At 35.8% G+C, this 24,309-nt stretch overlaps 1 protein-coding gene across 2 annotated transcripts in view; it reads left to right on the forward strand.

The window, feature by feature from the left end:
* The first annotated feature begins 1,295 nt into the window (after window positions 1-1,295).
* Window positions 1,296-24,309, forward strand: part of LOC115628748 (protein scalloped) — a 95,099-nt gene continuing 72,085 nt past the window's right edge. Inside the window, exon 1 of one of the 2 annotated variants that reach the window (XM_030524956.1) lies at window positions 1,296-1,350. In XM_030524956.1, coding sequence (XP_030380816.1) covers window positions 1,317-1,350 — 34 coding nt within the window. In that variant the 5' untranslated portion in view covers window positions 1,296-1,316. The remainder of the gene's footprint in view (window positions 1,351-24,309) is intronic. The other variant, XM_030524959.1, reaches the window with a different exon arrangement.

Below are 24,309 nucleotides of genomic sequence, written 5' to 3' on the forward strand. Positions count from 1 at the left end.
CCCGCCCTTTACGCGCGCACACACACACGCGCGAATCAAAATAAAATGAATAATAATGTCAAACAAATTTGTACGAAATGTTTATTTCTTTATAATTAGGAAAAACACACACATGCAGACGCACTTTTGGAGCCCAGATAAGATAGTTAACAGTAACAGCAACAACAGCAACAACAATAACAACATTTGCCGCGCACCTGTTTGCCACTTCTAGTAGAATGAAAAGCAAAAGTTAAATAGCGATAAAACGCCGTTATATATACATATATTTACATGTATGTATGTATGTTTGTATATCTATGTTTGTATGTACATACATACATATGTGTATATGCACAAAGATATGCAACGCCAACAAAGTCTGTGTACATATGTATGTATTTAAAGCAACAACCACAACAACAGCAACAGAAATAAATGCGCCAGCAGTGGCAATAAAAATAACAACAATTACTAAATAAAAGGAAGAAGAAGAAAGCAAGAAAAAAGTACGAAGAAAAACCGAAAGTCACAATGTTTTACATGCTTGTAAAGTGTGGCATTAAAATGCAACAACTACAAAAGCAACAACAACATCTTAAGTAACAACAACGCTCGTAAAGTGTCAATAAAACAAAATAAAAATAATCAGAAAAAAAAAGAAAGAAAAAATTTAGCCAAAGAAGAAAAAGAGCCAACAGTGACAACAACAGCAGCAGCAACAACAACAACAAGGCGAGCGCAGAGCAACAGAAGGTTGTTGCGAAATACCGGCGGCTAACAAATCTGGTCTCCCCCCAACACCCTTCGGCACCAGCACCTACCACCCACCACCAGCAGCAGCACCACCACCACCCAGTGCCAAAGTCAGAGCTGGAACCGCACTTTGTCCATCAAGCTGCACTTCGCAGCCAGCACGCACAGATTGATAAACATACACACATACATATTGCATATGTGTGTGTCCATGCATGCATGTATGTGTGTGTGTGTGTGTAGTTAGTGTGTGTGCTTTAATTTTTTGGTTCGTCATCGTCATCGCCGTCGCCATCGACATCGACGTTGTTGTTGTTATAATTTTCTGCACCGCCGCCGTCGTCGTCGCTGCCGCCGCCGCCGTATTCTCAAGTGCGAGTCAATGGCATTGCATTCTCAATCACAATCAATTCACAAGCAATCAATCAAGCAACTACAACTGCAACAGCAACACCGCACTCTAATTCAAGTGCAGTTTTCTTAATGCTACAACAATAACAACAAACAGCAGCAATAGCAACAACAATAACAACAACAGCAACAAAAACCAACTACAAGTGCAACCAAAACAGCAACTAAACATGGATTGTGATTATTCAAAATTTCTATACAAAAGTAAGTAAAAACCAACATCCAAAAATTATTTGAAAAACCCTTATTATGTTCATGAATTTAAACAAACATTAAAACGATTAATCATGTACTACTCGTATATTTAAGACCAAAAGTTATTCCAAACTTTAGGAAAATGTCTCGTCAAAATTGTGTTCAAAAACTGGGGGCTATAGTAAAGCTCAGTTTTATGATTTTATGAAATGAACTTAAAATGAAGTTCTTTAATTTAAGGTTGTACTTTCAAATAAATGATTTAAATACAGTTTTAAATTACAGCTAACACTCGCTTAAACCTAGGGTTGCGTTCAAGTCTTAAATATTAAATTGATTAAAATGCACAAATTTGCAAAACCTAAAAACTACATATTAAAGCATATTAGTAGAAAATTTGATATCTATTTGGGGGCATTTATTATTGGCACCGTTTTCGTATTCAACATGTTTTTTCCTGCTTCATTCATTTTCGATTATTAAGTGAGTTTTAAAGCTTCTTTGTGGCACTCCTTCTAAGGTACAGGTTGTGTTTCCAATTCTCTCTTAAACTTTAATCGCCTTTCAAATCCATTTTTAATTTTTTTTTATGGCTAAGCCATTTACTATATAGCTTTATTTTCCTCAGATTTTGTATTGCTTGGTTTCATAATAATACTTTTTCATCTACGCCTTTATCTTTAATAGATTTTAAATCCCCCTATCCTTCACATTCAATTAAAAGAGCAAAATCCAAGACTACTGGCCAGAATTTCTTCGAATACAAGTATGTGTTTGATGTTGACTTACAAAGCTTTCCAAGGGATAACATAATCAAATCAGAAAATTTCTTCCTGCTCACATCGATGGAGTCTGTTTTGTTTGTATTCAAAATTCAGCATATAGAGGGAACCGAAAACTAAAGTAACCTTTAAACAAACTTTGCTTTCAAAAAAGTTTGGAAATTTGTCAGCAGTATTTTTAATAAATTACTAACAAATATTTAAAAAATACTTAACGTATTTTGTGAGAAAACTTTGATTTTAAAATTGCGACAAATTGTTTTCAAGTTTGGGGGTTTCGTTGCCCAAAGGTTTTCAGCTCTTTTTTATACTTGTACATATATTATCATATTAAAACGATTAAAATATATAGCTTCAGTTATGTACTTGAAATACGTGTAAGTTATAGAGGAAAGTTTTGTGGTAAATTTCTCTTCAGCGATCCCACGATCTTAATTCAATTTTCGTAGCCGAGTCTACAATCGGATATTCAATCGTTCATATATTTCGACATAATACCACAAAAGTTTAGCTCTAAACTAGTTGATTTTAACTTAATGCTGTGGCTGGTTCCAGTCCGAAATTCATTCAAGATCGATAGGGATGTGCTTTAGTCTGCAGTTTCTGAAACGCTCCCATCATGGGCATATGCCGTAAAATTCATTTGTTGGTGAATGCCACAAAATGGTTTCCGTCTAAATGAAAATGTGGCCCATTCGCTTAAACGGGTTGGTGGGTGTTGCCTGGCTTCGATTTTTAATGGGAAATTGCTCAATTCCCGAAACCCTCTCCCAAATAGCTTATTAAGTCGAGTTGCACAGCTGCAGAGCGTAAATCTAAGGTTTGGCTTTTGTGACACAACACATGTGTGGGTGCAAACAATCAGTTCAAAGGAAGAAAGTTGTTTGCAGGTGGGTCAACAAATAATTGTAAGTAATAATTAATAATTATAAAAATAATTAGCAAATAGCTTGAATAGGTGGTGGAGTGAAGAAAGCCTTCTTGAAGTGTGCTTGATGAGAAGGACAGAATAATGGTTAAAAATATGGGAAAGCAATTACTTACCTTACCTAAATAATAAGACGAAACAGTATAGAAGGGAATTAGTAGAATATAATACTTAGAATAGAAAAGATGGGAATTGAATAGAATATAAGGGAGTGAAACATTAAGACTAGAACAAAATACTTCGAATAGAAGAGAATACAATAAAATAAAATACAACAGAATACTTAGAAAAGAATAAAATGTTTATAATCGAATAGAGTTCTTGGAATAAATAAAAATACAATGGAATGAAATACTAACAAAGAATAGAACAGAATACTTAGAATATAAGAGCAAATAATAAAATATAATAGAGTGGAATGGCATGGTACAGAATGCTTAGAATATAATAAAAAAGGGGATAATTATAACAGAATAATAACATTGCTCTGAAGAGACTTTAAACTGTCATTGCATTATTATATTTTCTAAGTCATCTTTCTCAACTAAACACTATAGGTTTCTCAACTAAATACAATGTTTTCAGTCCTATATCTTATCTTATCAAATATTTATTCTGCATGTGTAATGATTGTTTTAATTTTTGTTATAAGATAGCTCCTCTTTCTACCTAAAATAATACAAGTAGAATGGAAACAATCCAAAAATATTTTCTCAACTACAAAATTAGGTAATGCACTGCATGGATTTATGAATAAAATATATGTCTTGTGCTCCCTTTTATTCCTCACCATCCACCTGCACTAGATCTTCAGAATATCTGCCGAAGGCAAAGCTCTAAATTAGTGTTACTGAATGGGACCTCTTAGAGTGAAGAATCTTCTTCTTTCTCGTCCTTTTCTTGGATCACCTAATAGAATGGATTAAGTTCATCTTGATGTTTGTTCTCAGTGCTTTTAGGAGTTCCGGCTCTGGCACATATGTATACATATCTATCGTTTGCACATTCGCTTCTTCTTCTTCTGTTTTGAAAGTATGAAATCATTAAAGTTCTTGAAGTTTGTCTTTAACGGTAGATCGTGAAACATTTCCGGCAGTTTAAGGATACTCCAGATACTCCTTTCTTCTGCTTTAAACGACTTCTTCGCAAACACTACAGGCGAGTGAGAAATCATGGAGGTTCTTGAATGTGTATTGAACGGCAGATCGGGATCTTGAAGTCTGTGGTCAGTGCTTTTGGGAGTTCTGGCTATGATGCAGGTTCAAAGGTTAGCAAAGAACTGAAGCCTACTTATTGGAGCCGCCATTATGGCTGGCTCTTCGGCATCACAGCTCAGATTCGTTTGCCGCCCCTAGAGCGTTCTTTTACAATCTTATTCGAACTGAAGTCCTCTCTGCTAGCCTTTGTTGAGAGCACAGTCAGCTGCTAACTGATTACTTAATTGCTCCGCAAACTGATTACCAACACCCGGCAACAGCAAGAACCTGCCAACACCGATCCATTGGCATAACCTAACCTCACCTACTGTGTGTGTGCCTTATGGCCAGCTAAAGAGAGAGAGAGAGAGAGAGAGAGAGAGAGGCTTTTTGGCCAACAACTTGTGTGCAGTTTGCCGTCGGCTTGCAGGCGAAACAACATCAACAATATATATATACATATATATACGTCGCAAGGTGCCAAAGTTGATTAGTTTCCATTTTTTCTCCTGCTTGCTTGCTGCCGTTGAGTTGTTGTTGCTCTTATTGCGCTTTTATTATTATTATTCTTACTTTTTTCACTACCGGCGGCGGCGGCGACCAAGCGGCCAACCAGCCAGCTAGCCAGCCAGCTTGCCAGCCAGCGAGCCAATCAAGCAACTTGAATGAGTCATTGTGGTCGTCGTCGTGGGGTCTAAACATGCCATATCGCATAACGTTGTTCTAGTTGTGGTTGTTGTTTTTGTTGCAGTTGTTGTGGCATCGGTCACAGATATCATCGCTTAATCTGTTCATGGTTTGCTTGCCATTGTTGTTGCTGTTGTTGTTATCAGCCACAATGTGCAGAAAGTAATCTTTTAGATTTGTATAAATAGCCATTATAGTCACAAGTAGTAGCTATAATCGTAGCTACAACAAATACTTGTGATATACATGTATTAGTTGTCAGCCGATTGTTACATAATTTCTATATTTCTATATACGGTCACACATGTAAATAATTTGCATGCAAATTTGTCTTGTTTTACAAAATAGGCTTGCATTTCGCAGAAAATTTGACCAGAGTATAGAATTCTTATTAGTTTTTATTGAAATAACATCATTTGTAAAACATTTCACAATACTTTTTTCTTTTTCGTTAATCTTTATTTAAGATCTGCCCTAGGTAGGACAATTATTAAATTTTATGATCACCTTGACATTTTTTCAATCATGCTTGGAACCATTTTACTTTTAAAACTTATTAGGGGGAAGATAGTTTTATTTCAAAGCCAACATTCTATCAATTAGCAAATACTGATAGAAAGATTGGATTAAAATTAAGATTTGTTGTGAATTTCAAGAAAAGCTGCGTACTTGTTTCTAGCAGTCCTCAACGAACTAATAAAGGACGTGTCCTTGGCGTTCAATCAGTTATGAAATTTACACAAATTTGAGTGCAAATTATTTGTCTGTTTGACCTAATCCTACTATAAGACTGGTGTTTCGACTTTTTAGCATATATTTGATATATCTATATATTTGTATGGTATATTTGATATGGCTGGTATTTAGAATAAGATACATTTTACAGATGGGTTCTCAAAGAGTCTTCCCAAGTCCTACGGTTGGTATTTAGCATGATTTCAGAGAGATTGCTTTTGAAGGCATTCGATTTTGCAGATCAAAAGCCACTCAGTAAATATGGATATGCATATGTTCTCAAAGACGATGTTCCCAAGTCTTATGATTAAAATGCTTTCACAATGCATTACATTTTTCAGATCAAAATCCACTCACAAAAGAAAAAAAATCCAAGTCACTAAATATTTGAACAATTTAGCAAAGTCTATGGTTGGTGTCTGGAATGATTTCAGTGTTTCCTTTATATTATAAATATTTTTCTGATCAAAACTCATTCATAAATCATCGATATGTATGTGTTCTCAAATGGTTGGTGTTTAGAATGATTTTAGAATGCATCACATTTTGCAGATCAAAAGCCACTCAAAAAAAAGAGACTAAAACTCGTTCGTCATCTAAAGTCGAATATATCTTTCAAACATGCAGATAAATCAATAAACTGGAAAGAGGTAATATGATTTCAGAGGGGCCCCTTTGAATTCTGGACATTTTTTAGATTAAAAGCCGCACACACAGAAAAACGCGCTCCGAAAGCATTTCTACAATTTGGCAATGTCTATGGCTGATGTCTAGAATTACCTGCAATACATATTTGTCTATATATTTTATAATATATAATTGCATATATAGTACATAATACATATGTATTGGCAATGGGGGGCTGCCGTCGACTCCTCAATCCAGCTTTTTACAAATATTGCAAGCTGTTTATTTTCTTGAATATTGTTTTGCATACGAAATTTAATCCGAGCCCCTTCTATCAGCATTACTCATTGGGTTTTCGTGCCGGTTAATTGATTTTTGTTTCTTCTCTTCTTTTTCCTTCTTTTTTTTATAATTATTATTTATTTTTCTTATTTTTTTTAATGACCGCGACTTTGGAAAATAAAGCCAAGGCGGCGGCACTTGTTGGCGGCGGCATCGTTGTTGTTAATCGATTTCAATTATTTTTTTACGATATTGCCGGAAAGTGTTCTCTTTATGGCCGTTTATTTACTTTGCCGTCCAACTGAGCCGACAGCTCATTGTCCTCCGATTTCCATGCGCCTCCAATCATTAGAATAATAGAGACCCGTCTAAACAACAACTGGACTGCTTAAATAAATATTCGCACTCGCAATACAATGCTTTGTACATACAGTCGTCGACATATATATTTTGATATGCCAACAAGATAGATTTGATTTTCTTCTTCTATGTTATCTAAAGAAGGAAATAAGACAAGAAAGAATGGGATACGGCGGCTAAAAACGCTAGGTCTGGATGGAAATTAGGTGCTACTCATATTATATTTATGTATTATTTGATGCGATTATGTATGATTTGAAATAAACTTGATCTGCATATGAGTTAGTCATGTATTCATACCAAGTTTGGTGTCCGTAGCTGTCAGGGAGTCAAAGTTCTCGCGGTTCATACAGACGCACACATGAATAAACTGTCGGGCGAATAGACAAACAAGTCTCTTGTTATCCTGATCAACATTTGGCGTTAAATCACTATGTACTGGGTTTAATCAGAAAGTTAATATAAGAAGGTTTCCATCTTATTACAAATTGAATTGAATTTAAATTTAGGAATAATTTGATCTGACCAATTTATTACTCTTCCTCCGCCTCTCTGCCGCTCCTCAGTTTTGTCCATGCTTTTATGGTGAATGTTTATTTGTTGTTGCTTCCTCGTTCTAAAAAGCAGTATTTCCGCAAATTCCAAGTACCTGTCAAGATATTTATGCCATCATCTGTACAGATACATGTACTACAAACTTATGCATGTACGTGTAGATATACAAGTATGTTTGGCCCATCAATTGTCATACGCTTTGGCACTTTACATTGCATTTTACTTTCCTTTCGACGCATTACTTTGCCAATCATTCAATGGAACCACCCAACCAGAGAACTGCTAATTGAATTTGTCTTACAAAATGCTAAGCCAATGTACGAGTACATACATACTCGTATATACCACACGAGTATTATGTAAGTTTCTAGACAGCTATGTAATTTTGGGTTATAGGGCCAAGTCCAATGAAATGCTTGAGCCGTCAAGCCATCAAGCCATCGAACGCCAACGCCACACGTAGTTGCCACTTAAGGCTTAAGCAAATGTTCTCGATTGATTTTAGTGCAATATCTTGGCAACAATAATTCGCTTGACTGATTTCCGTACTTGCGAGGTTTCCCATCACCGGACAGAGTGGGGCTGGTACGCTGCTAAATAAGTAAATACTTAAACTCTGTGTAAGAATGACTTACTTTTTGTAATACCCATATAAACGTCGCGAGTGCGACACTTTTCGGCTATGAGCTGACTGCGACTAGGATTATGGACAATCCATTAACTGACACTTAAGTGTTAAACAAATTGTTCTTCTGCCATTAAAAGTCGTTCATCGTAATGTTATGAAAATTATTTACACCTAAATCTCTAGGGATTTTGCAGAATCCGGCCATGCAAAGAAGATAAATAAAAATAATTCAGTCGCAACTTGAACAAAAACAATTGGTTGGGATGAATGGTTCATGAACTGTTGAAGAATGAATGAACAATATTTAAAGAATAGTTGAGAAATGGTTGATGAATGGATAAAGAGTGGTTGATGAATAGTTGGTGAATGGTTGATGAATCTATGATGAAAGAACGGTCGACGGATTTGATTCAATCTTGTTTTTTTTTTTTTTTTTGTAGATTTAGAATATGGATTTAAAAAGATGATGCGTTAAATTTCAGACTTCTGTGCTATTTGCTCTGCTAACATCAAGAGCTATTAAGGTTGATTTAAAAAGAAGATGCGTTAAAAATTGATGAATGATTAAACTTGCTTAAATTTCAGACTTCTATTATATTTGCTGTGCTAACATCAAGAGCTTTGAGAGTGGATTTAAAAAGATAATGCGTTCATGATTGAAATCGTTGTAATGTCAGACTTCTACAATCTTTTCTATTTTCTTTAACATTAAGAGCTATGTGAGTTTCTCCAATACAATTCATGGTAACTTATTTATTGGCAGAGCCAAGCTTTTTATTGAGAGTTTCAAGGCTCGGCTTTAAAGCAACTTAAAACCTTCGTTAGTTGAGAAGCAGAGTGGAATCGGATCGAATCTATAGTTGGTTGTATGAGCGTTTTTTTAATGCAAAAATCGAAATATAATTATTGCGATAATTTGATTCGCATTAGGTTGACACTGTATCCTTACAAATACAAATGAGTGCGCTGAATTTTTGATGATAGCTCTCCATTCAAAACGTCCCTCACAACAGCTGGCCATGCTGATGGCAGTTCTCAGCACGTGCGGGAAATCGAAAGGAGAGACTGGCGAATAGAAAGAGCTTTAATTAATTTTTCATATGATAAACAAACTTAATGATTGCATACGTTAGTACCGTAAACTCGTGTGTTTATTCAACCTTGCGGTTGTTGTTTTTGTTTGCTCTGATTCCATCACTTAATGGCTCTTGGCCCAATGGCGTTGCGAGCACAAATACAATGCTCGCCACTTATGTATTTGCACATAAAATTCAATTCCTAACTAATCGAATCAACTAACAATAATTTTCAATAAAATATTCAAATACTTGCTTCTTCGGGCAATTCTCTTGATAAGATTTGTAATTGATTTTCATTGCGTATACTTTTCCCAATCCTGTTGAGTCAATACTCAGGCAATGCAAACAACTATTAAGCAATAGAAAAAGCGAATCTTAATGATATCCACACTACAGATAGTATATACTTGTAGCTGGCGATCTAAATCGCCATCGTCGCTGTTTAAGCTTTTTAATTCAACTTATAAAAGTATTCAAAATAAATGCCTTGTGAGATTTTCAGGTGTCAGAAGAAAAGCCGCAAGAAGTGTGAAAAGCTAAAATTAAAAAAAAATAAAATAAACTAAAAAATTTGTAAATCTTTGCCAAATAGTTGATAATAATAGTAATGATTGTTGTTCCGGTTTGAGAGATGTAACGGAATCATGTCATGAACAACGGAATACTTTCCGAGCGTGTCTTCTACTTATGTGACAATATGTTGTTAAATTTCATGTTAATTGCTAAAGTACTAACATCTGATGAGAGGATGGTCCTTAGAGGTGGTCCTGGGAGTTAAAAAAAAAAACTGGACTCCGAGTGAAACCCCAAAAATTTTCAATTATTTGTCTAACAGTTTGTTAAATATATACAAACGGTCGTATATGACCGAGACAGAATTTTAAATATCTTTAGCTGTAGAGGAAGAAATGTTCATTTCTGACCTGACTTCTTTTTCAATCCCCTAAGATGATGTTGTCAACCAAAACTTCAGTGACTTGCGAATCATAAAGAATGTAAGTCAGTTTTGTTATTTATAGAGCATTTCATAGTCAGATATGTCCCATGATGGGTTGCTTAATTAATTAATTGTTTTAATGCAGATTAATCAATATCCCTTTTTTTTTGCCTTTCTACGTTTAATTTCATTCAAGTACCTAAAGGTTTGTTGTAATGGAGTTCTTCCTTATTGCATTGAGGGTATTTCACAGTCTACCTTCGGAAAGAAAGGGAGCCATTATGTTGTTTAATATTCCCTATTGAATATCCAATTTAGAGCTGCGATATTTTTGTGAGCTACGAATAGCAAGGGGGCTACCAAATCGAAGCGAACATTAAGACCTTACTCCGACACTTCTTGACAAGCATAGACGTTGTAACATGACAGGTATATGTCAGGTTCTGAACACTCAGTGTTGAGGCAATTGAAGGTCAAGCTGGGCAGTGCGGGGCCACTGATTGGCCGGCTTTGTGAATTGGCTGTGAGAGAACAGAACGCATAAAACCTTAACGCATCAGTGAACAAAACATATGCAATTGTTGCCACCCCGCCCCCACCTTCTTCCCCACCATCATGTTGCCCCTGAGCCATCGTTCACCCCCACCCAGACACTTGTTCACTATTACTTTCTGCAAGCGATGCATGCCAGAGCTTAGAAAAGATCGATCTTGGAAACGAGCCGGTTTTTTAGCAGCCTTGCCGATAGGCTTGATTGCCGACCATCGAGCACCGAGCACCGATCACCATCGACCATTTCAAGTGCAACTTGGGTAATTGATCTAGTGTGGAAAAGGCTATAGCTACAGTAGTAGCTTATCGTTGTTGTTTCTTATGTAAGCTTTTGTCCAATTTTGTACTCTTTTCGTTTCGCATGTAAGCCAAACAGGCAGCCGGCAGAGAGATCTGCACAGATCTCATGCCACACATATTTTTTTCCTCTGATATTTGATACTTTCTTGTCTGAATGCCGCAACTGCCGCCGTTCTGCTGGCTTTTGTACACTCCAAAAAATGCTTTATAACTTAAGAAAAATTTTTGTAAATCAGAAATATTTTTCAATCAATTTCGGGTCAATTTGCATTCCTTTGATTTAGAAACGAATATTCTAAAAGTGAACGTAGAAATGTAACACAAATTTAGAAAAGGGTTCGTTAATTCAGATATTACAAACCTTACCTTCATTTAGGGACAAATTTTCGTAGTGTTTATGACATCTCCCATCCGTTGGATTTGGAAACAAACCTTTTGAAAATGAACGTAGAAATGCACCAAAAATTTAGAAAAACTTATTGTTATTAATAAATTTAATAAATTAAGAAACTACAAATTTTAACTCAATGTAGGGACAAATTTTCAAAGATTTTATAACATTGTTAACCGTTGAATTAAGAAACGAATATTCTGAAATAGCCCACAAATTTAAAAAATGTTATAATGATTAAGAACTATTATTGTTAACAAATTTCACCTCAATTTAGGGTCGAATTTCCGTCAATTTTATGACATCACCAGCCGTTGGATTAAGACTCTAATATTCTGGATCTAAATGAACATAGAATGTACAGCACATTTAGAAAATATTATTATTATTAAGATGAAATAACAAGAAGATATTACAAATTTCACCTCAATTTAGGGGCAAATTTTCTTCCATTAACTTAATTGCATTTTATTTATTTAATTTGTTTTAAGGGCGTTTTTTTTGAGTTTTCTTTTCCTGAGTGTAGCCTGCGTTGTAGCTGCAACCCTCCCTACGTGCCTCTCTCCAGAGCCCCCCCGCCCATGTCATGACATTCCACACCACCCCACCCCACCCTTTGGAGCCAGCCAGCGTTTCAGTCTTCACAGCCGCGTCGCCGCTTCAGCTGTTGCTGTCATTTAAGTGCGATTGCCGCTCGCTCGGTCGCACGTCTCTTGCCCCTGTCGGTGTTGTTGTTGTTGTTGCTGCCTTTTGCCTTTTGGTAGCGTCTTGAAAGTATTCGGCTTCGATACACACACACACACACACACACACACACACGTAAATACTTTGTTTTGCCGTTTTCAACATTTTTCAACGTTTAGGAATTCAAAAAATTCTTTACTTTAAAGCAAAAATAAATTCCATGCAACATCCGCCATGTTGGCTTTGGCTATTTTTGCCGCGCTGCTGCTGCTGCTGCTGTTGCTGCAACATTCGTATCCACCGATGTGGCGATATAATAGCCAGAGCCGTCGCCTCCTCGCTGAGCTATAGCCGCGCTCGATTCTTGCCCGTTAGACGACGACAACAACAGAAACAACAACAACAACTAGAGGTTGTCCCCTTTCCCACACACGATACGACTCCGGTAGTAAGTAGTTGGAGTCTGGTGTCGGCTTTATTGACTGTTGTCTTTGCCGACGCAACTCCACGCGGCTGCCTTTTATTTATACAAACATACCAACATACATACCTATACTATATATCTATCTATCTGTTTGCTTTTGTTTTTATTTCTGCTTTCGGCGCTCGCTACAAAATCAGCTAAATTCAAAGGGACTCATCCGCTGCACAGCGTTTCATTTGAAGGCTACCCTGCAGTTTCTCAATTTAATGATAAATGAAAGGATTTATACTATTCCAAGACATTCCTAATAAGCGCTTCAGTGCGGCTAAGCTTTGTATACACGCACATACATATTTCTTAAGCCTGCCAAACTGTTTGTTTGTATGAACCTCCATAACTCGCGGAATATAAGTATTTAAAGCAACCAGCTTTGCTTGATTACTAACCCAATTAGTATACACATCAAGTTTATCTTAGATTGCAATTATTAAAGAATCTAATATATACTCGTATAAGGATATATATTATTTCAAGATATTCCTAGTAGACGCTGCCACTGTGATTCTTTAGCTATGTATATGAAATAAAGAGCAATGGCGCACCTTCATTTCTCACAGAATGTAAATAGCAGCAAACTTCCTTTGATTAGTAATCCAATGCCAATTAATCCAATCTGTACCCTAAAATGTACATTTATTTTGTGAAGTTAAGTTCGAACGACTTTTTAAATACCATTTTTTGTTTCTAACTAGACCCCAACTTGTCTTTATCGTATAAGCAAACGTTCCAATATGGCTTTGCTTCACAGATATATGTTTATAAAGGTAATCTTCAATCAATTCAGTTGCCTAAATGATTGTAAGGCTTAATTAAAGTTAAGGGTATTTCCAATAGCGAAGTACTATCCTGTTTTTGGTTGTCACGCAGTAATTCGATAGTTTTGCACTATTTCTGCTGATTAAAAAAGAAAATATGTTAAGGCATACTCGTATAATCCAAAAATAGATATGGTACGATATTGTGATAATAAATTCAGGATCATTTAAGTAAGCAATATCTTTAATTTAAGTAGCTTTCATAATTATTTTTGTTAAGTAATAAAAAAAGAATAAAAGTAGTTGTTGTTAAGAAAGTTTCGCTTCTACTACAGCTACATATATGGTATAGGTATACAATTTTCATGCAACTTGAGGATGTATTGAAGCAATAATGGGTATGTAGATAAAACTAGTTTACAAATCCAAGTGTGCTGCCATGCTGCCGAAGCTATCGATGTTCATACAGTCGAATGGAGGTACAAACGAATGATTCGTCTTATCAAGCTAATCATATACCATCGGCTTCACTACCCCTTTTTAGAGTGCACCCTTTCACTCTTTAAGTATATAGAGTATACACAAAAAGCAAGATAAGAGGAAGAGAGTTAAAAAAAGTGAAAGGATGGAAGTCGTTTGTTTTGGTCGCTTCTGTTCTCGTTGATTGTGCATTTTGTATCTTCTCGTTACAAAATCAATTTTCCACAAATTAATGAGAGTCGCATTTTTTCCATGTTGCTGCCTTTAATTTTATTTGTATTTTGTATATGTATTTTATTTCTTGGCTCTTCTTGTTTTCTTTTTTGTTTTTATATATTGAATTCACTTCACTTATACTGTTTCGGTTTTTTCCTCTTTTATTTTATACCGAATAACGAACGATGGCAACAGCAACATCAACAGCAACGGCAACAACTTTTGAAAAAAGGATTCTTCACATTGTCGTTGTTTCTGCACAAGATAAAAATATTTTTTAATGTTTTCTTGAGCACAGAAAATAATTTTAGGAATGTCACGTTGCAGCGCTCTTTTACTCTTTTCCGCTCCTTGCATGCATTGCGCATTTATTTTGGTTCCTGGCTGCTGTCTCCGTTGCTGCCACCGTGGCCACTGTTGTTGCCTCTGCGCCCCTTTGCCCCATTGCCCCTTCCCTCCCTTCCATTACCTTCGCAATGTCGCGTCGTCGTCGTAGTCGGTCCTCTGAGCTCCTTCGTCTGCGCTGGTATGGGACAAAGAATTTCTTATATAGCAACAACTGCTGCATAGCACACACACAATCATACATACATACGTCTGTCTACTCGCTGCGTCTGTCTCTCTACATACATATATATGTAGAGGTATATATATATATATATACTATATATGTGTGCGAGGGTCGATCAATAGCTATTCGTTTTAGCCATGAACTTGTAAGCTTTTAACACGAAGAAGGAGGCGTGGCAGACCACGTGTTATAGACATGTTCGTCCCTTCATCTGTTCATCTGCCCGTTTGTTTGTCTGTATGAACGTCTAGCTCTGCTGAACCCTAGCAGCTAGTGATGCCAAACTTGGCCAATCCACTTTTCTAAGCCATACGCAGATATAGCGTTTCTTTCCCCTTGTAGTCTGACCATTTTGCATGACTCTCCTGCAGCAGTCAGTACCAAATTCTATTAGGTTGGGATGGTGTTATAGGCCCAGTTCCTTTTCTTGCTTTCGTCGGCTTTTTCATTACATACTTGTATAATCTACTTCTGCCTTGGAAAACCAATTTTAGTGGAACTTTACAAAACTAAAAAAACCATAAAAACTCATAAATCTAAAATAAACAAGATAGAACGCTACAGTCGAGCAAGCCCGACAGTAAAATAGCCTGTACTCTCCACAAAAAGGAAAAATTAAAAAAAAAAAAAAAATTAAAAAAAATTAAATTATTAAAAAAAATGAATGAATTAATTAATTAAAATAATTAATTAAATTAAATTAGAATACATGTTTATGTTCAGTTTAAACAGCATACATTTACATCACGTACCTATGCGTGTTCATATGCGTGTATGTATGCAGCACAAAGTTGAACAGAAGCAGCAACAACAACAACAGCTGCGGGCAGCGCTGCCGACAGAGCTGCAGGCAGCGCATGAGCAGCGATTTTACTTATGGCTATAACTTTCTTCAGAATTGACCTATCATGATGAAATTTGGCACACGGACACATTAGTACTAACTGGATGTACCTACCAAAATTGATTTTTAAATTCCGAGAATTACGGAAGTTATAAGAAAAAATACGAATTGCGGGGGAGTGGGGGGGTGTATCAGAAAAAATAAACAAACTCGTTCTGCCTAGGGCTTATAGGAACCTTGATACCAATTTTGGTTATCCTAGCTCTTGTACTTACTGAGATCCTTGCGCTCATACAGACAGACGGACAGACGGACAGACGGACAGACGGTCAGACGGACAGACGGACAGACGGACAGACGGACATGGCTATATCGACTCGTCTTCTCATCCTGATCAAGAATATATATACTTTGTGGGGTCTGCCACGCCTCCTTCTGTGTGTTACATACATGCGCACAAAACTAGTATAGCCTTTCACCCTTTGGGTACAGGCTATAAAAATATATGGTTTGTAATAAACTGGATTTGTAAATAAATAAGACAAGTCTACATAGCAAGTGTGGTGTCTCCAGCTGCTATGGCTCAAGAGTTTTCGATGTTCATACAGTCGAACAGATGGACGAATTGTTGAACGGAGCTCATCGTATACAAGCTTATACGCCTTCTGCAGCCTCTTACATATATTTTGAATGTACTTGGTACGAAGTATAACTAGCCGATGAATCCGTAAGACATGCGTACTTACTGAGCCACCTCCGTTTCTCTCTCCCTCTGTGTGTGTGTGTGTGTGTGGAGTTTTGCACTCTATGCATATCCATGAGATTGCAGCATTTCCCTGGGTGGGGGAAACTAAAACAGTGGAGCTGCTGTGCCAACAGCAGCAGCAGGCAAGGGCAGAGCGATAAACGTTTCATTTGAAAATTTTTTTTTACTTAACCCCTTATCGCACCACACTCACCACAGCGCTCTGAAGAACTAAAAGCCATGCCGACGTTGTCGTTGTTGTTGTTGTTGCTGCTGCTGCTGCTGCCTGTTCCAACAGTTCGTGTTGTTGCTGTTGTTGGTGGCCGCGACCGAGACCGCGACTGTGACCGCGTCCGTCTTAAATTAAAAGCTTCTTCTTTTCAGCCTCTTTGTGTTCCCATACATACAAAACATTTGTATATATGCATATATTTATATTTCTGCTGTATTTTAATCACAAATTACTTTCGAATGTGCCTCCGACGCCTTAATGACAGTAATGAAGGTGCAGGGGTGCTCGAGGGGGAGGGGGCAGATGTGCTCATTAAATCAAGTGGTTTGACATAATTTGAATTCAATTTGGGCAGATAAATGGCCAGGTGTCCACATTCATGATTAATTACAATCATTTGCCAATCAATTGGGGAGAACGCTTTAATAACCAGCACTGAATTCGATATTCAATCAACAAATGATTCAAACCTAAGGGGTTTCTTCAACCAAATTAAATTAACACGTATTGGTAACGCATTTAAATCTTTGTCCAGTCTACAAACATAAGTATTATTAATATACATACGAATATGGCTTCAAACAACCGGGTTTTGTTAAAAGAAATAGGTAAAGGACCTGCAATATCGAGTGGCTAGAATGAATCACTCGAATCAGAAATAATTTCCATTAAACCATCAACATAAAACAATTTACTCCTATTCGTGGTAATTTTTTAATACTAAAGCCATTAGAATAATGCTCGAAAAAGAAGAATGGGAAAGATGAGGAAGAAGCTACTCCTGTCGAGCTTGGCCACAGGATGATCACGAAGAGTAGGGTGTGTATAAAGAAATGCGTTAAAGAACTTAAATATCGAACAGAAATATCGAATATCAAAAATAAGTTTAATAAAGCCATAATTTCTTAATAAAAAAGTGCCTAAAGACTGTCCAAAACATGGGGTGCTTAACAGCAGAAGCAGATTAAGAAGAAACTACTCCAGCTTGGCTACTCCTTTGAGAAGAAGAAACAAACCTCAATTGCTTAAATCACATTAAGATTATTCTCAAATTCAGATTCATAGACAACAACATTTAGCAACCTGACGCTTAATTTACAGTTTTTGGCTTTCTATAATGCACTTAGCTATACAATAGGTCCCCAAAATTTAATTATATATTTATGCCAAATTTCGAAAGAAAATGATAAAAAGTTTGAAACAATTTACCTGTCTCTTGCATTCTATTTCTAAAATCGTTTTAAAATATATTGTAAGCTCTGTTTTCTAATCGATTTTTCACAAAATTCTGAAATATAATGCCTTAAATATAATGTTCAAAAGAGCTGAAAAAAAGTTTACTATAATAATCCAGAAAATCTTAGAAAATCTAAGAACAACGTGAGCTGAAATCTATATTTTCCACCGTTTCGAAACCTAATTTAATTTCCTATCTATAGACCGAACAAAGTCTATTACAATCGAATATGTTTTATAGTAGTGGCCTATATTTTTTAAAGTACCCACAAGTCGTAGAATGCTGATTGTAAGGCAGATATTTGGCCAACAACTTTGTCTCAATGCAGATTATACAAACCACAAGCAAAATGTGAACTACAGCAGTTTCCTCAACGCCTCCGCGCAGCCACTCCCACTCCTGCTCCCGCCCACACACACACACACACACACACGGACACACGAGCCGGAAAAAAGAGAAACATGCATCTTAAAAAAGATTCGTTTCCATTAACTTTTTTGCCCGTTCAAAAAAATATGAAAATCTAATCGACGCCTATTACCCATTAACGTGTTCTTTAGCAATCGCTTGCGGCTGTCCCACTGAGACACATATATACACACACACACACACACACATACACACACAGATACGCGCGCGCATACATATAGACTAGTGTGCCTGCAACACAGCACGCTTTGTGCCCATTGCTCGCCACATTTTGTTGCAACCTAATGCCTTGGCTTTATTGTTGCCAATGCGCACAATTTTCGCATTTTCACATTTTCGTTTTTATTTGATTTGTTGTACGTTTTTCACATGGTTGTTGTTGTTGTTGTTGTTGCTGCTGCTGTTGTTTTTGTTTGCATTTCGTCAAACTAAATACGCTAAGCTGGCTTTTGCATACAGGTATGCATATGCATGTGTTTCAGAGCTGTGCGCGTGACAAGCCAGTGTCCTCACAATCACGCACTTTCACGAACACAATTTCAGAAATTCTTTGACATTTCACCAAAGCCTTACACATTTCTTTCAACTCAATTAAACCGTTTTTCAAGTTGAAGAATTCTTTATTCAGTTGTATATTAAGAGCATTAAATTCTACTTTTAAATACGTTGTTTCCTAAGTGCCAACATAGACGTTTCTTTTTTAATCCGAACATAAACCCATATGGAAACTTTCATTTTTATTTGCCACTTTTAGAAATTCTTTGACATTTCACCAAAGTTTTACAAATTTCAACATTCATTTAATCATACTTGTATTTCAATTTATTTAAAGCGATGTTGATGTTTCAGAGTTTTTTATTCAGTTAAGTATATAAAGCATAAAGCATAAGCATACGTAGCTTCTTAAGTCCCAACACAGACCCAATATATTTCTTCTTAAATCCAAACATAAACACATTTAGTAACGTTATATTATTATTGAAGTTTTAGAAATTTATATTAAGTTAAGTGTAAAAATTCTGCATTGAAATAAGTTTATTCGTAAATCTAACAAAAGATTCAATTAAACATATTATTTTTATGTCAGATTTTTAAAATACTTGTATTCTAGATGAAATATGAACTTGGTCCGAGGATGAAAAATTTCGAAAATTGCTGTTTCAAGCACAAACTATACATTGAAAACATAATTATAGATTAATTTCGGAAAGATCCTTTTTGTCGCACTTAGACATATGTAGGTATTAATAACGTTTTTTCGTTATTTTTGTTTCAAAAAATTTTATGTATCAATTTCGGAGTTTTTGAGTTCTACAATCAGTTGAAAAGAAGCAGGTGGCGTGTGCTCAAAAAATATTGTTTGAGACACAAATTTCTACATTTCAATATGTTTATACTTAAGTCCGATTACAACCAATTAGAAAACAAACAACTAGAAGTTTTTCTTGAGCTCAAATTAGGTAGATGTTGACAATTGTATTATTTTTTTTTTTTTACCTTAGGTAATGGCTGCAGATATAGTTCATTCTTGAACAATCCCAACTCTTGCAGTAAAGGTTGATTGAGCTCCAGGACGATTTAATCATACTAGTTATTTTTATAAGCCGTTCAGAATTATATGTGAATTATTGTGTGTCCCAATTAGAAGATTTTCTTGAGCTTAAATTAAGTAATTCTGTTCTAAAACGAAATACGAACTAGTCCATTGTTGAATACCATAGTGTTTAAATTCTGCTAAGTATATTAAAAAATGTAAATACAACTAAATAAATAGGCGATGTTTTGAATGAAGGTTTTTGACACTCACGCACGCTCACGCACGCATTTATGCACAGCTCTAATAGTATATATTGTAAGTGTGTGTGTGTGTGTTGGATGTCGAGGAGCTGCCACGGTTGTCGGTTGTCGGTTGGCGCTGCGGCCAAACGCGAGTGAGCGCCAGTCGCTGAAGACAACAGCAACAACAGAAACAAGAACAACAACAACTTCAACAAACCAACCATCCATCCAACCAACCAACCATCCATCCATCCATCTATCCACTTCCACTTCATCCATTCAAGCAATCGAGCGAACGATCGCGCGCCTGCGCGTTTATTGCGAAATTCGCGCAATCGTTACAGATGTTTTTTATTTCGCTGTTCGTTGTTGTTTTTGTTTCTCTTGCTTGCTATCGCTTTTTATACAATAATTTGTTGCATTTTAATTTTACATTATGTCTTTATGAAAATTTCAAAATTTCCACATGCATTGCATTTGTTGTTGTTGTTGTTGTTGTTGTCGTTGCTGCACGCAGCAGCTGCAACAACTACAAGTATGTCTGCAACGGCGCTGAGCGCTTCAAGTTTTGAACTCAATTCGGCTTCGGTTTTTTTAGAGTTTTTAGCTTACTTTTCAAGCATTTGTTGTCATTGGCAACTAATCGCAACTCATTGCAAAATTAAACACACGAACTAAAAACAAATGAATACGTATTGTATTAGCAATGCAATTTCCTTTGTATCGTCGTTTGCGAGCGCATTAATTGCCCATTAAATTGGATCGCCCTGGTGGCACAAAGTATACCTTTCAATAAAGTCGTAATTTCGATTTTTATTTTCGATAAAAAGTGAATTAAAGATTAATTTTGTACTGGAGCATTTGGTTTTGGCTTAGTTTTCCCATTTGTTTAAAATAAAAAATAAATTTTCTCGAAATAATTTCAACATCATTCTAGGAAGGAATTATCAATTGACTATACGAATTTTAATTCAATTCGATAAGTTTCTGAATAATTTCTGAAACCAAACAAGACCAGATTGTTGGTTTTTTTAAAGTGAAACTTCTTATTCTTAATTCTATCTACTTTTTAGTGGGCTCTATAGCTATTAAAGATTAATTTTGTGCTTGAGCATTTGTCTTTGTTTTAAATAAAGCCTTCATAGCCTTTCGATAAAGCTGCTTATTTGTCGACAATTAGGACAAATACCCATTTACCCATTTGCACAAAATAAAGGATTTCTCGAAATAATTTCAACATCATTCTAGGAAGGAGTTATCAATTGACGATACGAATTTTAATTCAATTCGAATACATTCTGAATAAATTCTGAAACCGAAGAAGAACTGACTGTTTTATATTTTTTGAAGTGAAACTTGTTATTGAGGGTTCTGAATGCTGGATCGGCGGGTTTTCTATCTACTTTTTAGTGGGCTCTATAGCTATTCACAGCGGTGTTTCTAGCCATTTGATAGCGGGTTTTCTATCTGTTTTTAGTTGGTTTTTCTAGCAGATTCGTAACGGATTTTCTACCTTCTGTTAAGCTACTTATAATTGTTTTTTTTTTGCCATTCTCTAGTTTTCTAGCTATTCATAGCGATTTTTAAGCCAGTTTCTAGCGGTTTGTTAGCTTGATAACCGAAAACGATAGCCATAATCAAATGTTAATTAGCCCCCCACTAAAAAAATCGACTTTAATAAAATCGTTCCAATACAATCATTAAGTTTCACTTCAATTTTTTTACTTTCGTCTCAATATCAGGCCTGATTTGAAAGAATTTTAAAACCACTTTATCTGCTTATGTCTAAAGAAATAAATTTTCGATCAAAATAGTTAAGGTTCCTATTAAATTTGTTAATTCAAATGCGTTTAATAAACAACTTATGCCACGAAGTAACAGAATCCTCCATGGATGGGTTAAAACAGAGTTCTATTGAAAGAGGAGTTCTCATTTGCGACTGGAATAATAATCAAGCGATCAAGCGATCAAATGATCAAAGCTAATGTGTTTAATTTATTGTTAAATTGGATCAATGTGCAATACACAAACAAACTGATCGATACGATGAATGGAGCTTGATGCGACACGAGCTATGATGCATGCGTTTAATTCATGGAAAGATCTACGAGTATCGCTAATAGACGTAATTCAAGCAGAGGCGTCCCATTCTAACTGCAATTGCTTTTTGACCTTTCCAACATCGGCAGCAGTGTTGGTGAGCGTGGACAGTGCAGCGAATGCATTATTCACTGACTACTAAGACGAGATAGAGTATGTTTCGTGCACGTGTACGCAATTGTTTTGGAAGGCAACCGCGTGGGCTTCACAACACGTTGTCGTTTCTGCAATTGCAAGCCACTAAGACGTGCAGAGGTTTGTAGAACCTATAATGACAAATCTTATTTGGGAATATATATGGGATATAAATAATCTCAATTTTCAATAATAGAAGCGGCTAACTTATCTTGATTGTTGGACTTGATTTAAATATCGTGTAAGGGCATTTGTGCGGTTGGGAAAGCTTATTTCTGGCAATTTGGGAATGCAAGTAGTTTTAACCCTAGATGGTTGTTCTTTTTTTCAAAGTTGCGCTTCTTCTTTTCTGCTAATTTTCGCTACAGCTCTAGTCATCTCCAAGCGGTTGAAGAGATGCAGATGACTAGTCCTTTCTAAAGTAGGAGTTCTAAGAATTTTTTAATAGTCACTTTCTTAACTTAATATTCATTAAACTAAGTTCCTTTATTAGTATTAAGTATTATGTATACAATACAAAAAATTTTGTTTATTAAAGTCTACCAAGTTTCGCGATTAAAAAGAAAACTACTGGAAGCTTAGTAGAAATATATGGAGGCGTTATAATTGAATTTTTTGTAAAAAGTTTAAATTATATTTCATGATTAATAAAATAAAACAGATAAAAAAAAAATTTTAATTCGACCCTGAGAGCTGTGAATGAATGAGCTCCTCAATGAATTTTGGATATAAGCAATTCATATTATACAGTTATTATTGCACTCTTGTTCTATAATATATTAGAAATTTGCAGCTTAAGAGGACTTTATGAGACATGACCTTGAGACACGACTATAGGTTTTTAAGGTTTGTTGGGCTGGCTGCATACGAGCTAGAGTCTTCGAAATTATAAAACTATGAGCTGCCACTATTATTTGCCACAATATTTGTCGACAAATTAACAAAATGGTCATCAAATCTTTACGAAGGAATACTTGTATAATACACAATTCTACAATTTGGAAAATCTTCATTCAAAATAGACAGCACAAGCGTTTCAGTTCGCCCGGCCTTCGTCTACAGTTACAAGAAATCAAATTACAAGAAATATAAATTTCTGCAAATTAGCAAAGCTATGCCAAGTATGTTAATCATGCATGTACGGGTACGGGTATTTGCAATTCATAAAAGTGCTCGCAAGTAAATGCAAAGTATGGTCAATATTTTGCATACGTTCTTAATATTATTTTCTACAAGTAAATTGCATTGAATTTCCATGCATTCGCTCTTTAGTTGAGTACAAGTAGAAGACCAAAGACCCGCACTCACTGCTCAGTGACGACAATGTGCAATTTTTTTTGCTCACATCTGCACTTTTCGCACTTCGATAGCATTTCGTTAACAACATGATTTCGTTATTTTGTTTATTTGTACTTCTTGGCTGTTCACCGAATCAGCAGATTGTGATAGTTATTTTATTATGTTCGTACATATATAAGTAGTATGTATGTAAGCATGTACATACATGCATAATTCGAAGACAAACGTAAACTTTGAAATCACAGGTCAAATAAATATATACCCGAAGGGTGAAAAGATGTACCAAAAATTTAATTATATGTGTACAAATCAAAAGAAGGGGAAAAGCCATCTTCGGCTGTTTCGCGCGTTTATTCGACTGTATGAACATCGAATACTTTGACAGCTTTACAGCTGGGGACGTTAAACCTGGTTTTACCCAACTGTCGTTTAAGTTTTTTTCAAATCCTATATAGCAACACTAGATAATATAGCCGCCATACGAACTATCGGTGCACAAGCCATTCTTGGTAGAAACAAATTTTTTATTTCTTACGATATTGTAACCAAAATCACTTTAATATATGTATTAACAGCATGAACAGCTGGTCGTCTGTTCGACCAATTGTTCGACTGTATGAACATTTAGAACTTTGGCAGCTGTACAGCTGAGGACGCCAAACCTGGCATGTAGACTTATTTCGTTTATATGTAGTTAAAATTTATTTAAAATTCTATATGACACTACTATTTTATATAGCTGCCATATGAACTATCGGTGCACAAGTCACTCTTGGTAGGAATAACTTATTTGCTTGTCACATAATTGTAACCAAAGCTGGTTCTAATATTTTTTTATTTACTAAATATATTCTTAAGTTTCGTCAAAAGCGGTGCACCCTTTGTTGTAGCTGCCATAGGAACTAGTACTCGTGCAAATATCACTCTAATTTAGACAAA

This window comes from Scaptodrosophila lebanonensis, unplaced genomic scaffold, assembly GCF_003285725.1.
Source record: "Scaptodrosophila lebanonensis strain 11010-0011.00,11010-0021.00 unplaced genomic scaffold, SlebRS2 tig00000123-arrow-arrow-pilon, whole genome shotgun sequence".
In the NCBI taxonomy this organism is placed as follows: Eukaryota; Metazoa; Arthropoda; class Insecta; order Diptera; family Drosophilidae; genus Scaptodrosophila; species Scaptodrosophila lebanonensis.